The sequence below is a fragment of the Typopeltis vanoorti genome, chromosome 20, assembly GCF_054136105.1.
Source record: "Typopeltis vanoorti isolate ZY-2024b chromosome 20, IOZ_Tvanoo_1.0, whole genome shotgun sequence".
Classification (NCBI taxonomy): domain Eukaryota; kingdom Metazoa; phylum Arthropoda; class Arachnida; order Uropygi; family Thelyphonidae; genus Typopeltis; species Typopeltis vanoorti.
The window spans coordinates 4,142,965-4,159,921 of NC_143568.1; the positions used below are offsets into that span (position 1 = coordinate 4,142,965).

The 16,957-nt window shown below is 35.3% G+C and overlaps 1 protein-coding gene across 2 annotated transcripts in view; it reads left to right on the forward strand.

Annotated features, from left to right (window-relative positions):
* The window catches only part of LOC150095200 (uncharacterized), a 113,543-nt gene that overhangs the window by 51,257 nt on the left and 45,329 nt on the right, over nt 1–16,957 (forward strand). For both annotated transcript variants that reach the window (XM_090410489.1, XM_090410490.1), the window contains exons 5-6: nt 12,195–12,322; nt 14,212–14,623. In XM_090410489.1, the coding sequence (XP_090266615.1) occupies nt 12,195–12,322; nt 14,212–14,623 (540 nt within the window). The remainder of the gene's footprint in view (nt 1–12,194; nt 12,323–14,211; nt 14,624–16,957) is intronic.

Genomic DNA, 16,957 nt, shown 5'->3' on the forward strand with positions numbered 1-16,957 from the left:
TCTCCATTATACTTTTTTCTTCTCCAACTTCTTTGAGAACTTTTTGTTGATTTTCTTTTCTTCCCAACTCACTTTCATTAATCATCTCCAGCACCACATCTTGAAGGACTCTATGTATTTCACGTCTTGTTTAAGGAGTGTCCAGGTTTCCAAAGTCAGTTTGCTTTGTTAGAGTATGTGATATTTATCGTAAAATGCTTTTTTTTTGCCTGTGCAATTCTTAATTTCACTTCTTTTGTGCAGTGTGCATCTTCTGTGATCAGTTGTCCCAAGTATTGAAAGGAAGTTACTTGCTTAATGAGTTTATCTTCTATTCTGATGTTCACAGTATGGGTTTCTTTTCCTATTATCATTGCCTTTGTTTTTGTGAAGTTTATTCTCATGCCATATTCAAATATCTTGTTATTTATTCCTTTCAGCATTTTCTCCAGTCCCTTAGAGCAATCTGCTATTATTGCTTGGTCATCTGCAAATTTAATAACATTTACTCTTTTGCCATTTATCACAATTCCATACTCTTTATTGAAATCTTTCTCATCATTTTGTCTGCAACAATGTTAAAAAGGATTGGAGAGAGTAGGCATTCTTGTCTTACACCTCTCTCAATTTTAGCTGGTTCTGACCATTCCTCTTGTAGAGACACTACTGCAGTTTGGTGTGTATACAGCTGCAGATCAACTTTATTATTTGCTCTTCTACTCCTATCTCTCTCTCTCTCTCAGCAATGGGAAGAGTTTATGCCATGAGAGCATGTCAAATTTTTTTTGTAGTCTATAAAGCATATATACAGGTGTCATCCTTGTTCTATCATAAGTTCACCGAGATGCCTTAATGCCAGAATTGTCCTGGCTTCCTTTCCTCATTTTTATCCAAAACCAAATTGGTTTTATTTGAGATAGGTTTCAAATTTTGATTCCAGTTGGTCTTTTATTATTTTTAGGAATATTTTTGATGTATGCCATACTAAGCTTATTGTTCTATAGTGGGTACATTCTATTGATTTTGTCTTTTTAGGGATGGTTGCCATCAGAGAGCATAAAACTTTCAGCCACATTCCTTTTTCAAAAATATCAGCTGGTACTGGTATTACCTTGTCTTTTACTGTTCACTTGCTTCCTTAATTAATTTGATTGATATTCCATCTCTGCCTGCCTGGTGCCTTAGTTGTTGCAGTAGTTGAGTGCATTGTTGAATTCATCACAAGTAATTTGCATTATATTATTTATGAGTTTGTCTTTCCTTTCTGGTAATTGCAGGAGTGATTTTGTTTCTTTATACAGTTCATGTACATATTCTTGGCATCTTTTCTTCTTTTTCTCAGGATCTGTTATTGGGTTTGCCATTTAGCATAAGTGGTTATATTTCTGTGTTTGTGTGTAACATTCTTTGTCTTCCTGTAGGTTATATCACTTCTTCTTAGTTTTTCTATTTCCTTGCTTTGTTGATTCCACCAGTTTAGCTTTTCTGCATTCTCTGTCCACTTCATTTTTGAGTTTTTTTTGTACATTAATATTTTTCCATTTTTGTCTTTCTTCCATTTGTTTAATATTTCAGTAGTGATCCATGGCTTTTTTGGTTATTGTGGTTTTATTCCTATGTATTCTTCTGCAGCTCCATTTATTATTGTTTTAATGTCTTTCCAGAGTGTGGCAGTATCTGTTGGTGCAATCTCTGAATCTTTGTTTCATTTCCTTTTCTTTTAAAATTTCTACATTGCATTTCTTTCCAGTTTTGGTGATTTTTCCATTTTAGTTGGCTTTTCATCATTACTAGGTTGTGATCAGATCCTATATTTGCTCCTGGAGAAGCCATAGCTTTCTTAACTTGGTTCCGGTGCTGCTATTTACAACGATGTAGTTGATTTGAAATCTTTTTTGTTCCCCTGGACTCGTCCAAGTGTGAAAGAGGCTTCAAACCAGGAGTTAGCGATCATAAGGTTTTTGTAGTTTACAGAAGTCTATTTGTCTTTGTCCTCTTTCGTTTCTTGTTCCAAAGCCAAACTTTCCACTGACGTCAGGTGTTTCTTCTTCTCCAACTGTAGCATTCCCGTCTCCCGTTATCACTATATTTTCTTTTGTTTTTGTCTTTCCCAATAGTCCGATTTATTTGTAGATTTCTTCCACTTCATCTTCATTATGTCTCGATGCTGGCATGTATACTTGTATTATTATCAGATCCACTGGTTTGGCTGATAATCTTGCCATCATGCACCCTTTTACTGATTACCTCTACTTCCATCAGTGCTTTGGTTGCCTGTTTATCCTTTAGAAATGCTGGCCTGCCCTGTCCATTTTTGCTGCCTGTATGAATTACTCTGTATTCATTGCTTTGAAATTCTCCATCTTTCCGACTTGCTTCACTTACTCCTATGATATTTATTTTATTTTTTCTCATTTCATTTTTCAAATTCTCTAGCTTTACTTCTCATAGTAGGATGTGTACATTCCGTGTGGCTATGTTGATACATGGATTTTGCATGCTAATGACCTGAGAGTCCTTGTCATCTCTCCTGCTGGGCATGACACTTGTTGAGGTAACAGTCCCATAGTTGCCAGTTCGCATATCAGTTGTAGGCATTCTTCCATGTGCTACTTTATTTGAGATTAGTAGTGAAGTGGTTTCCCCTTGCCTTTTTCACCCGCAATAACCATTTAACTTGGCTATGTTCACCAACCATTGCCCTTGTAGAGGATCTTCTACCTGCTGAGTGAAGATGATAACCATTTGGCCTTCTGCTTGGTTTTTCCTCCTCATCTTCTCTGTTGATGATGATGTTGGTGGACCATCATCATATATGAGTGCTTTTCTGGCAGCACCGACTCTCCATGACGTAGTACTGTCCTTGGGGTAATGTCAGGTTTTGAGTGAGACAGTGTTTTTGCAGCTGTTCCCCCATGCCCTGTTAGTGACTACTGCTGTTGTCCGTGACTGCCTATTCGTCAGGTTTTCCTGCTTATCTTGCTGCTAGCCTTTATATCTAAAGGTCACTCCCCTATCCACCACATGGGGGGGTGCACCTTGTAGTAGTCAGCTCTGCCCCAGGTTTTATACCTAAAATGGTATAAAAGTTTAAACTGATTCCATTGTGATTCTCCTTACAGGTATTTATTATAAATCATGCAAAGCTTTGCAAAAAGTGAAACAAGGATTGTTTAGTTTATTGCTTGCATCAGAGAAGGCAAAACATGAGAATTAAAGCATAAAAAAAATAAGAGTGTTGTAAATTTTTGGTGTAGCAATATACAGACAACATACAGAACTGTATAGTTATCAGAAAATAATAATGGAAGAATTGAAGTGAAGAATAAAATTAATTATAAAAATTCAACTATGCTGAATATGACTGAAGTTTTGCAATTACTTTTCAAAAATCATGTGACCTGATAATGCAACAATTAGTTTATTTCATTATTTGCTGATGAACAAAACTATCTTTTTGTTCATCAGCAAAGGACACATCAAACTGTATTGTGTGTGAACTATTAGTAATAAGAGCAGTGTATTCTGTCATGTTTGAAAGAATTTCATACCCCTCCCCCCCCGCTTTGCTCTTTTTATACTGAATACTGCTGTGTAATCTTAAACGGTTATTTTAACATGCAAGCTCTTCTGTAAATAATATTTTGTGGGAATTTATTATATAATTCGCTCATAGCTATAACTCATAACTATAACAGTGCCAAGTGGGACAGCCTCCGCACGCATTCCCATGGTTGGACTATTGCTTCCGGCCTTCCAACCCAAACATATGCACCGAGCTTATTACCAAAGTAATCCTCGCCGGCATGAATACATACATTCCACACAACACTCTGAACTACCATTCCCTAACGAAACCCTGGTTCTCCAAAAGATGTGCCAAGGCTGTAGAGATGAAACACCAGACATACCACAATTGCTGAAATCAAGAACCTCATCCTCCTTCAAAGCTTACACCGAAGCCCGTAATAGATGCAAAAAAAAAAACAATCAATGCTTCCAAAACAGAGTTCGAAAGAGCAAAAAGCAGGAAACTAGCAGCCTGTCCAAACGGCAGCCCAGCCTTTTGGTCTCTTGCCAAAGCAATTGGCCGTAACTTCTGTCCAACACTATTCCCACCCCTATCACACCCTGATGGCTCTACTGCTTCATCATCCACAGAAAAAGCCAATCTTCTGGCCTCATACTTTGCTTCAAATGCATGCATAACTGACAATGGTAAATGTCCCCCAACCATTCCAGACACCTAACATACAATGCCCCCTATATCCTTTTGCCAGGATGAAATCAGAAAACTACTGTCCCAATTAGACACAAAAAAGTCTCCTGGACCCGATGGCATTCCCCCAATTGTTCTGAAAAATTGTGCTCCAGAACTGACCCCTATCCTATGTCACCTGTATATACTCTCCTACTCCACTGGAATCTATCCCACAAACTGGAAATTGGCCAATATTCAGCCCATTCCCAAGAAGGGTGACAAGTCACTGCCATCCAATTACCGCCCTATCTCGCTTACCTCAGTCCTGTCAAAAGTAATGGAAAAAATCATCAATTCCCACCTCCTACACTATCTTGAAGACACTCGCCAAATAAATTACCACCAGTATGATTCCGCCACTGCCGATCAACAGGAGATCTATTCGCATATGTCACCCATCTTTGGACAAATGCTATGGAGAGGTTTGGCGAATCTCAAGTGGTTGCACTAGATATCTCCAAAGCCTTTGACCGGGTCTGGCACAAAGGCCTACTAGGCAAACTACCATCATTCGGTCTGACCCAGGACTTCTGTAGGTGGATCGCCAGTTTTCTGTCTGGACGCACACTGTGTGTGATGGTGGATGGCTCCCTATTCTTGCACCACTCAATTAATGCTGGGGTCCCACAAGGTTCTGTCCTCTCAGGTAGTGTGCAGATGACAGCACACTACACTCCTCGCTTGCATTTGATAAGCCTCACCCTACAGAACATCAACCACCACCATCCTCAACTCCGATCCGCAAGCCATCCTACAATGGGGTTCGGATAACCTCATAAATTTCAATACCAACAAAACCCAGTTCTGTACTATTTCCCATAAAAAAGAACAACTTTTTCCCAGTATCCTTTTCGACGATACCCAAATTTCCAGACAGCTTGAGATCTTGCTCCTTGGAATCGCCTTCACATCAAACCTCTCCTGGCACAAACATATCTCAAACATTGCATCCTCAGCCTCAAGAAAACTAGGATTTTTCTTTCACTCAAGACGTTACTTCACCTCTGAACAGCTACTAACATTATACGTCACAAATCTGCCCAACTATTGAATACTGCTCCCACATATGGGGTGGGGCCCCTAAAAGCTCTCTCAAAATGCTCGACTCAATACAGAGGCGGGCAATTAGATTTATCAATGATCCATCCCTTACCAACTCCCCCCCCCCCCACTTTCACACAGACATTTGGTCTCTGCAGTAAGTATATTCTACAAATATTTCCATGGGAAATGCTCATCCGAAATAACATCAATAATTCACTAAGCTCATTGGAACATGTGCAGCTGCTGCACAACATCCCTTCACAGTACACCTAGAAACAAATAGAACAAATTTCTTTTCCTCTTCCTTCATCCCTGCAACTGCTGCACTGTGGAAGAGTCTCCCACTTGCTGTGTTTCCCAATGAATACAATTTAAAATCATTCAAATCAAATGTAAACAAATTTCTCCTTTCCCAACCCACCACCCATACACAGTACTAATGTACTATAGGTTGACCAATCAACCTCCTGTGTATGGGCCCAACATAAAAAAAAAAAAAAAAAAGCTCCTAAAGTGAGTTTTTATTTTGTTATAGGTTACAAATTTTCTACTTTTTGATACTTTTATAATGATTCTTTAGAAATTTTTCTTAAGAGATGCTTTTTTTTTTTTGTAATTCTTCTTGAGATGGATACCTTTTGTGGCTAGATATTGAGAATAGACTATTACTTATTTCATTGTTTAAGGAATAACTGTAGTTTCGATTTCCAGTATTGAAAGATTTGTGATAGACATTAAATTTTAGTATTTTATGATTTATTTATTTATTTTTTTCATTAAGAAAATTGGTGTTACTTGGTTCTTCTACAGTGAGTGTTTTTTCAGCATTGAATTTTTGCAAGTAATCTTTGATGGTTTTGGGTCTCTATTTGATATAGTGAACATTGAAGATATGCCTTATCCTATCAGTAAACTATAAATTTGTTTATATAGTTGGCCTTTAGATGTAAGAAAATTTCCTCTGATTTTTATTAAATTTGTGCCAAGGAATAAATAATTTTATTATTATTATGTGACACCTCCAAGGAGTCCAAAGACTCGACGGAGGGCACCTACTCCACAACTCTCCATTCACAGCGAACCATATTATCTACACCAATGGCATCTACTGCCCACCACCACTAGTAGTATTTTCACAGACAATCACAAACATCCATGCCAGTGGTGGGATTTGAACCCGCAGCCTTTTGGTTGGAGAGCAGATATGCTGCTAGCCACTCTTCCAACCAGGCTGGCAAACAGAACTTTATTCTATTTGTTAGATATCTTTTCTGAGTAGTGTTATATGGATCTCTTGAGTTACAATTATTCAAATTTATATTGGTATATGAGGATTTAAGCATCATAAGAAACTACTGCGATTGTTTCTTTCAATGGAATTTAACAATATTCATTATACTAGATTTATGGACACAACTTCTGTTTTAAATTGACCTTTCAGGAGTGTATGCATAACATGCTATACAAAAGCACTGCTGTAAAAAGGTCTGGTGGCAGTTAATTTGCCCAAAATGAATTCTCGTTGAGAGGGGAATTACACCAGCACAGTAATAATTCAGAAATTAAAATCTTACTGCTAGAATATTAATTTCCTTGGAGTCCTATTTATTAGTCCTTTCACTTTTTTTCTATTATATGATAGTTTGATAAAGCCTATCATTTCATTTCACAAGGTAAGTCCTTTTTACTTATCTCTTACCCAAAGTCTTGTTATTTATAATTAGCCTTGAGTCCTGTTAGTGCAGAAATAGGAATTTGTACAGTCGTACTGGGGAGGTACTTTCTGGAGTTCTCTTGTTGGCATTTCATTAGTCCTGAAGATCTGCCTGCATCAAAGCAGCAAATAACTGATAGCCTTCTCTAGTTTTCAGAATTGGATGATTACTCCAAATACACCAAACCTTAGAGATTTTAAGGCTGCTATTCCCGTTTAGATTTGGTTGTTTATTGAAGGTGGCATGCATTTCTTTAAATTGTCTTTCAAATCATGTTCTGTTTGGATGTAAAAGTCCTATGGGAAGTCTCCAGAGCACGATCAGAAAGGCCTGTTTTTCCACAATAGATTAAACATCCTTTTTTTTTACCTGTGTACAGAAAGTTGCAACTGTATTTAATTTGGTATACTCCTGGATGTGTGTGGGGTGATCTAGGTAAGCATTGAAATCCATAGATAATATGAAAATTGTCATATTCACTTAGGTCTTCCAAGCATGTTAAGTAGTTTCCTTTTTTTATTTGAGTTTTGATCTTCGTCCGAGCTCAGGGCCATTGGCAGATGCCAGGTCCAACACCCACTTAATCCACCTCTGCCCCCCCCTCCTCCCAATCTTCTATCATCTCTTTTGTGTATTCTAAGTCAGTTTTGTACTGAACGGCAAAATCATTATCCACTTGTGTTACCTGTTTACACATGGCCTTCATATATAAAACACACTTTCATTACTCACTTGCTTAGTATACCCCTGATCATGGAATAACCATTTAGTACCCTACCCCTTTAACCATTTTTTGTCCTTTCTCACCCATCTTTATTATTATCAGTGGTGGCTCGTAAGAATTTGTAGTGGTGAGGCTGTAGCAATAAAACTCAAAAAAAAAAGAAAAAAAAATGGATTGAAAAAATTATATCATTACTAAAACTAAAATATAATGGAATTTAACAATATTTAACAGAATTCTTCTCTTCGTTCATTTCTACAAAGATATAAATTAAATGCTAGAATTAAATAGAAAAAAGAAAACCCACACAATATTTACCTATGACGATGTTAATTTGTGTTGTTTGTGCTTGTGTAGTAGCAACGTATCTCAGGCTGCAATGCTACCAGCCCAAACTGCACATAAATCACATTACCCCACTACGTTATCTCCACTAGGTAGAGGTTTGGTGTAGTCTGCATTGAATGCAGCTCCAGCATTGAGTATACTAGCCCTAGCCTGCACAGCACATTGACTATTGCTGCAAAATGAATTATATAAAATACTAATGAGCGGTATTGTATTACAAACATAAAATAACTGGTTTTAGATAAACATATAAAAATTTAAGAATGCTGATAATAAAACAAACTTTCATTTTATACTGGAGGGACTGCAGTCTTTATGGATGAGATCCAATGATTATTGTTATAATTTCTTGATTTACCTTTCTTGATATGTGCCATGTACTTTTCCAATCTCTTTGCCCTCCACTTCGTATTGTGATGGACTCATCTGACCTTGTACCACACAGTTTCATTTTCTGTTGTTTTATATCACCTTTCATATTGATGTTTTCTATTTTATATAAGAATGCATTAATATAAAATAATAATAATAGAGGAAAATACACCAGGAGAGAGAGAGAGGAAAGAAAGCACTGGTAAGCACAATCAACTTTTAGAGGTTAACTGCAAACTCATTTATATAAATATTTTGAAGAAACAAAGTATGAAAACAAGAATCAGACCTTAGAAAGTGCATGTCAAAATATGAAGAAAACATTGGATCATTTGGCCGAGAGATGTAGAAATCAGAACTCCATGGTAGACTCAAGAAGTAAGAGGTAGTTTTGGAAAAGAAGAAAGTTTCAAAAGTTCCTGTCAAGTAAGTCACAAGATGTACAAAGAAAAATTCTACAAAACTAAACTATATATAAAACCATCTAAACAAAAGTAATGAGAAGACTGGTAAGTTAATATAGACGATAATGAATATGGTAAAATATTCTGGAAGCTATTTACAGAAGTTTGTAGTGGAAGTAAGTAATGTGGAAGGAATTGGAAATGATAAAGATGACAAAAACTGAAAATATATTCTGGTTGTTCAGAGTAATTACTTTGAAAGATTGTTAAATGAAATAAGCAGTTGACAGAGTGGAAAAAAAATATTTAGGATTCAGTATCACTTGGTAGAAAAGGCCATCAGAAACCTGAAATGAAGAAAGGCAACTGGAGTAGATGATATTTGGCCCAAAAAATAAGTTTTACATTGGTAACTGCATCAGAATGGGCAGAATATTAAATTTTGGATGATTGGAGTAGAGACCTTACATACTATCTGCTAAAGTAAATATGGTTGAGTTATAGAGACGTTTCTGTATTCAATATTTGGGGTAAGATTTATGCAGTCATACTTGAAGAAGCTAAGAAAAATTGCAGAAGAGAAACTTGGGGATGATCATTTTGGGTTCAGATTAAATAAAAATTGTCAGAAGACAAATAGTTTAGAAATCATAGGAATATAAAAAAGGATTTAGATTTGTTTTGTACATCGTGAAAAGGCATAATAAGGTGATTCAAAATGCCATAGTTTTGAGATAAATGAGACTTTATACAGACCAATATATTATCTAATCCAATTGGCCAAGAGGTTAGTTTATCTGCTCTCCAATCAGCAGGCTCTAGATTCAAATACTATCATGGGCATGAATGTTTGTGATTGTCTCTACATCAGAGATGCACTTCATATGATATGAGACTGCATTTTCACTTATTGGACGAACTGAATTGGCTTGAGCAATTTCCATTTTTGGTGTCTAGAGCAGTGTTTTCAGATTATGTAAAAAAATAAAATTAATAAAAATAGGGAGCTTTTCTATTGCTGGAAACTAGAACAGTGAACAGAGAAAAAAAAAATCCTTAGCTCACCCATGGTACTCATGTTCCATAGTTTCACAACCTTTTGTTGATGGGAGTTGCAAAAAATATCTGTATTTAAGTTTCAAGTCAGCAGAACTTGGAGGTACAGGAGGAAGATGATTTGATTTAAACTCAGGGGTATGACAAGGGTGCATGGCACTGCTAATCATCTGTATGGATCACATTATGAAGATCTGAGAATTAAACTTGACATTAGAATTAGATTTATTGCACTGTTGATATTCTTCCCATCCAACAGCCATTGCTCAGAACCCAGCATACTCCTCAATTGGTGGTAATTTTATGCTTTTGTAGTTAAACATGTAACATTTTTTTGAATTGAACATTCATAAACTTACTCACTTTCCAAATGAGTATCACATGATCAGTGTCACTCACCAGAGACAGAATGTCTTTAACTGAAACCTCCTCTGACACTATCATCAGATACTAATACTTTATGACCTAGAGTTCCTTCTGTTACATGCTGCTTGACGAGGTTGTCTCACAATAGATACAGTAGCAGTATGCTGTAAACTCAGTATAATAAACTATTTGTGGAGTGCTGTAGTTAAGATGCTCCAGTAGTAGGATAGTTGCTTTTTTTATATATATATTAATCCCATACACGAGAGGTCGAGACCTATAAGCACATTAATGCCATGTGTGGGGGTGAGGACTGAGATAGAAGTTTATTGATGTTTTTTTAAGAGCTGCAAGTTGTAATTGTTTGAGATGGGTTGTTGCTGGAGTAATGGTGGGCATCTATGCCTCATTGATGCTTGTGGTGAATTTAAGTTCTCACACTGTGCAAACCCATGACATGCCTCTGAAGTAGGTGCCTAGTCAAGATACACATCCTTATGCCTAAATCATAGATGACTTTGTTTATAATTTGCATATCAAAGATGTCATTGAAGATTTAAGAAACCTTTTTGGAGGAATTTTTTTTCAGTTATGCTGCATGGAGGTAGATGGAAGGTTAGGCAAAAAAATCTGGAGAAACACGAAAAACCAGCTGGAATATAACATCATAACCTTGATGTTATGGTCTAGCAGAAACAGGGAGGCACTAACATTATGGTATGCAGATATTTTCCTAGGAATATCCTGAGACGTGATACCTCTAGACTGGGCTATGAATGCCACAAGTACCTACCCATTGTGGCTGATCAACAAATACACCTCTTCATGGTGAATGTCATGTCACCATGAAGAGGTGTATATGTTCCAGCAGAATAATACACCATAACATCATTCAAGAGTAACTGAATACTATAGCGACTTCCAAGTGTTACCATCGCTGCAAGATTTGAATTCCATAGAATATTTTTGCAATTATGTGAATTGAAAGAGTTGTATTTGAACCTTCTACCCAAAGATCTACAAGAAGCAATCTTGATGTTGTACAGCATAACTCCTGCAACATTCAAAAGTCTTATGGGGTCCATGCTATGCCATGTGGCAGTTGGGGGGGGGGGGGGGTGGAGAACTATTAGGATGACGGTCATAACATTTGAGACTTTGTATAAATACCAATGAATTAAATTGCCAATAATTAAAATTAATTGCATATTTTATTGCTCTTGCACATAGATCATGTAAAAACTATCACATACATTATAACTTTCTTAATTGACAGTTATTTAAATCAATTTGGATGTATGATTATTTTCACAAAACAATTTTAAATCATGGTAGGATGATTTTATTTGCTTCTAGATATCCCATTTTGTGATTGGTAACTTTTATTGGAGGACTGGTTTCTAAATGATTTTATAGTATAGCATTAGGATTAGATGCAGTCTATTATATAAGGTGACAGCATATAAGAAATTTTAAGATGCTTCCATGGCAACAGTAGGTTGTGCATATGTATTCTAGGTGGGAGAGGATGTGTTTAAATAGGTGATATTTTAGTATACTGTGTGTCCAAATACTACAGTCAGGTTGCCCCATTATAGCAAACCTTCCACAAAGATAATTTGCTATAGTAGAAGGTGTTTGCAGTAGTTAATTCCCATAGCATTGATGCTTTGAGACTTTTCCCCTAGTTTGCTGTAGTGAGTTAATATTTACTTTTATTATACATACAGGTAATTATTAGATACCTTTTTCATCCTGATTTGGGTTACATATTCATTAAAATTCATCAACAAATAGAATCTCTAATCTATTTTTTGTGTGGAAAGATTTTCCTGTGTCATTATATGTGTTGATTATTCAGAGTAGTTTTTTTTTTCATAAATATTCAGAAAATGAAAAATTTCAAGGGCTCTGTTAATTTCTAGCTGACAGTCAAGGAAGCTCTCCCTTAAAGAAAGTGAATGATATACATCTGAAAACTAAGGAGGAGGAAACAGAAGAAAAGAAAATTGTTCCAGTGAATATGCCATCAGAGGAAGCGGAAAAAGAAAATGTATGTGCAATAGTATTATGTCTTTAACAAATAGTTGATGAGAGACTTTTGCTTGTTTTTGTTAAGAACATTAAAATGCAGACAACAAAATTACACTAACTTTGAATCTTTTGGTTCACATAATTAGCATAAATTTTTATAATTAGCATAAGATTAGCATAAATTTTGTGGTAGTGACATTTTCACTTGCTCTTTACTGTGATCACAGATATAAAATTATTCTGTATATTTAAATATTTGTATATTTTGCCGGCGTGGTTAGCGCATCTGCTCTGCAGCCAAAAGGCTGCATTCAGTAACTTTTGGATACTGAATGGGCAGTTCAATCTCCAAAAGTTAGTCAATCAGAGATAGCTGACCCAAAACTATCACTAATTGTAAGCAGTAACCGATGAAGAGACTGGCAAACAAGTGCTGCCATCTTGTGGTCCCTAATATGTTATTGTCTGAAATAGTGTGGGTTTTACAGTTGATTTTGTTGAGTTTATGGGATGAAAAACTCAAGTTTCCAGGAGGAAAAACCTCATTGCCTGTGCCAGAGATTGACTAACTTGGGAGCTGGTTGAAGAAAGGTGTAGAAAAAGTTCCTCTAGTCAGCAGCTAGTCTTAATCTGAAGTCTGTCTTCAGGCATTCTAGCACAGAGGATGTAAATGCCACTTCCACTGAGCGACCCAGGCCTTCAGTTTTAAGTAGGATTAAAATGAATATTGCATCGAAAAAAACATGTAAGAAAGTTTTAAAAAATTACAGTTGAGCAGCTTTTGTAAATGATTTGCATACTCAACTATACAAACATTCCATAACAGAATAATGACTTTCTCTTTAATACAAGAGCTTCTAAATATGTGGTAATGTGTGTAATCAAATTTTTGAAAATTATCGGCAAAAAGAATATTTTAGTATTTTATTTAAAGCATTTCTCTTTTTACTATTAATTGCTATTTTCACAAAGAAAGGAATTGAATTCTCATTTAAAATGAGTTGGTATTTGCACAGTAAGCAGTGTTTTCCACCAAAACTATATTCTGGTCACAAAATGTTTAAAATCACTGCTGCAGACAGCTAAATTAGTCATTAAACTTAATATATAAATGTAATTTATATATTTGATTTAATGTATTTTGCAAGCTCAGTGAGAATATGTAAAACATCAAATTCAGATTTCCAAATGGATATTGGTATTTTATTAACAATAAATATCCTTAATATCTGAGAATGCAAAAAAAAAAAAAAAATCAGTTTTTTTTTCTGCTAATGCTTTTTTACCAAAGGTGATATACACCAAAGTAAGAGAAACTCAGTTTTGGTGAAAAGGATTACCAGAAAATTGTTTTTCCATTTTCACATGTTAAGGATATTTATTGCTGAAAAATATCAATATTCTTTTATCAAGGACTTCAAGAGCACCACTTTACCAATGAATACTAAATAAAACACTGAATAAAGTGTAATTCACATTTGCTATGAGTTGGTCAAATGAATAGTGTAACTGTTCTAACCAACAAGTGCGGGTTTGAATCTCACCATGGGCACGAATGTTTGAATATTTTTAGATGGTAGGTGAATTTCATTGTCCAGTGACTACCACCTGCTTGATTCAAAGGCTTGGGATAGGCAGTTGAAAATTTTCAGTTTGGCTTGATATAGGAAAACTGGATTAACTATTAATCTCTTAGTCCATTCATAGTACTAAATGTACAATGGGTTTGCAGGTGAAATGCTCATTAAAAAAAAAAAAATTTTGCAGACTGGTAAAAATTTTGCCCCAACTGGTGTTTTGGTTTACAGATTAGGGAAGTCATTGGGAAGCACTGCTTTTTTAAAATTCAGAAGTATCCTTTTATTGAATTAGAAGTATATAACTAAAAAACTGTTAAAATCATTCTAGGTGGTTGCTAAGAATCAAAGAACCCCAAAGGAAAAAAACAAAAAGGATGATGCTGAACCTGAGCTGGTTGATAGTGTTGCTTCAGATGAAAGGCATTTAGAATGTGATGTTCCCAGTATTGTAATTAATATACAAGAACCAAAAGAAGAGTTGATTAGCGAAGAAGTTCAAGATATTGAAGCAGCTACAGGAATAGTTTCTCATCTGGAAGATGAAATCAAGGGAAAGTCAAAAAAGAAAAAAAACAAGAAAAAAGGCCAAGATAATTTATCAGACAGTAATGTAGATGTTAGCCAAAAACCAGGTGAAAGCATTATACCTGAAGAGGTGTTGGAGAATAGGGATACTGTAATTTCTGACCTTTGCACTAATCAGTTGACAACACCTGAACTTACTGATATGCAAAAGAATGGTAAGTTGTAATACAGTATTTTTTTAAAACTTTAGATTAATACATAATGATGGAAAATTTAGAAATGGTTGCAGTGTGTGTGTGTGTATATATATATATATATATATATATATATATATATTCTAACTGCAGATTATCAGCATGCTGATTAAAATTCAAGCAGATGAACTATTTTATAAGATTTATTTCAAATATAAGAAAAGCAGAATGGTATTCTCATTACATATAAGTTTTCTTTTAGTATTCTTTACATTTGTAAAGCCGAATGTTTTTCTAATGGGCTTTGCAGCAAAGTGTTCTTTTTCTAATTCAGAACTAAGTAAGCTTTGCGTTAATGAGAATAAAATAATTAGCAATTAAGAAAAATTGAATAAAATCACATGTTAAGATTCATAATATCACCTTTTAAACCTTATATTTTCACAAAGTTTTAGTTGCTCCATATATATACCATAGTTCATCGATATGTCAGAGACATACATGAAAATGCAAAGAAATAAGGTATTCAACTAATTATATATTGGGTTTTATCCTTTATCCAACTGTGCATCTTTTATTAAACTATGTATGTATAATGCTTTAATGCATAGTATCATACATGTCTGCAAGGAGATGTGCTTTGCATTATGGGGGATACTAAAGCAAGTGATGAGAACTTGTATCACGTTTACCACGAGTTGCCCCAGTCCTGAAAGTACTTCAGGCACAAACTTTGTTTGCTAACACTTGGATAAAGGATAAAACCCAATATATATATATTTATATATAAATAAGGTATTCTTTGTACTTTGAAGGTAATTGAATATATCATGTCTTAACTGGAAATCAGCCATTTTGGTATATTGTCTAGTTAACGCTCACCTGTTTCTGTTATTAACTGTCAGGATAAATTCATATTCAGTGAATTTATTTGCTATATTTGATTTGTTTGTGATCTTCAGTTTGAGAAGTAGATAGAATACAACATTAAAGAAGAAATGCTTAGGTATTAATGGTATTAGCTTAGAACACCATGAAAAGAAAAATGTGATAGCTGATTAACTGCTGCCATTTTTCTCTGAATTTCCAGTCAGCATCCTCAGTAAAAAAAAAAAAAAGAAAGAGTGTTCATGATATCCGTTTTGAAAATGATAAACAGATGAGAAAATGCATTTGCATCTCCAACAGCTTCAAAAACTTTTATGTTGTAAAGAAATGTACAAAAAGGAAAGGAGATTGTACTGAGAAGTAGTGTATGAAAATAGAGATTTCAATTTTTTTTACCTTCCAACCGACATATCTCTTGAATGAGGGAGTGCTGTTATGATGGAAACTACTTTTTAAAATGTCCCTCATCTTCAAATTGCTCATTTGTGTCCTCAAAGGGCATACAGGATACACTGATAGTGCTATTATCAAAAGTTTACTATCAACTACCCATTGATAGTTTTCCTACATATTAGTCTTATCTGCCAAAACTACACCCTCTGTCCAAAAAGAAACTGAACTTTTCGAAAATAGAAGAAACTAGTGGCACCACCTGTTGTATATTTTTTGTTGTTGAAAGCGGCAATCTTCATTAATGTTGTGTCAACTGTTTACGACATTTGTTTCATTAGAAGCTGAGTTATAGTGCCAAGAGTTTGATGAACGGTCGGAAAATGAGTTTCAAACAGAGAGCTGCGATTGACTTTTGTGTTAAACTCGGTAAAAGTTTTACTGAAACACATCAAATTCTTCAAAAAGCATACGGTGATGAATGCTTATCCCATACTCAAGTTTACAAGTGGTTTAAGTGATTTCAAAGTGGTCGTGAAATGCTTGAGGACGACAAAAAGCCAGGCCATACAAAAACTGGACTGAGCGAAGTTAACATCCAAAAAGTGTGTGATTTTATCAAAGAAAACCTGAAATCATCTGTGAGATTGATTGAAGATGAATTGGGGATTCCAAAATCAACTGTGCACAACATTTTGACCAAGAGTTTGGGCCTTCGTAAATTGAATTCGTGATTCAATGTATCGAATTGAACACTGCAAAGACCTCATTAAAATCGCTCGTAAGGACTCAAACTTCCTTGAAACGATCGTTACATGACGAAACGTGGTGTTTTGAGTATGAGCCCGAAACGAAGCGCCAGAGTGCTGAGTGTAGACCACCAGAAGAGGGGCATCCGAAAAAAGTCGCTTGGAGAAGTCAAGAGTAAAGACAATGCTGATTTGTTTCTATGATTCCAAGATCATTATCCACAAAGAATTCATTCCGCCTGGCCAAACGGTCAATAGTCAGTTTTATCTCGAAGTTTTGAAGCAATTGATAGCGAGAATTCGTTGTGTACAGGATGAATATCATGAT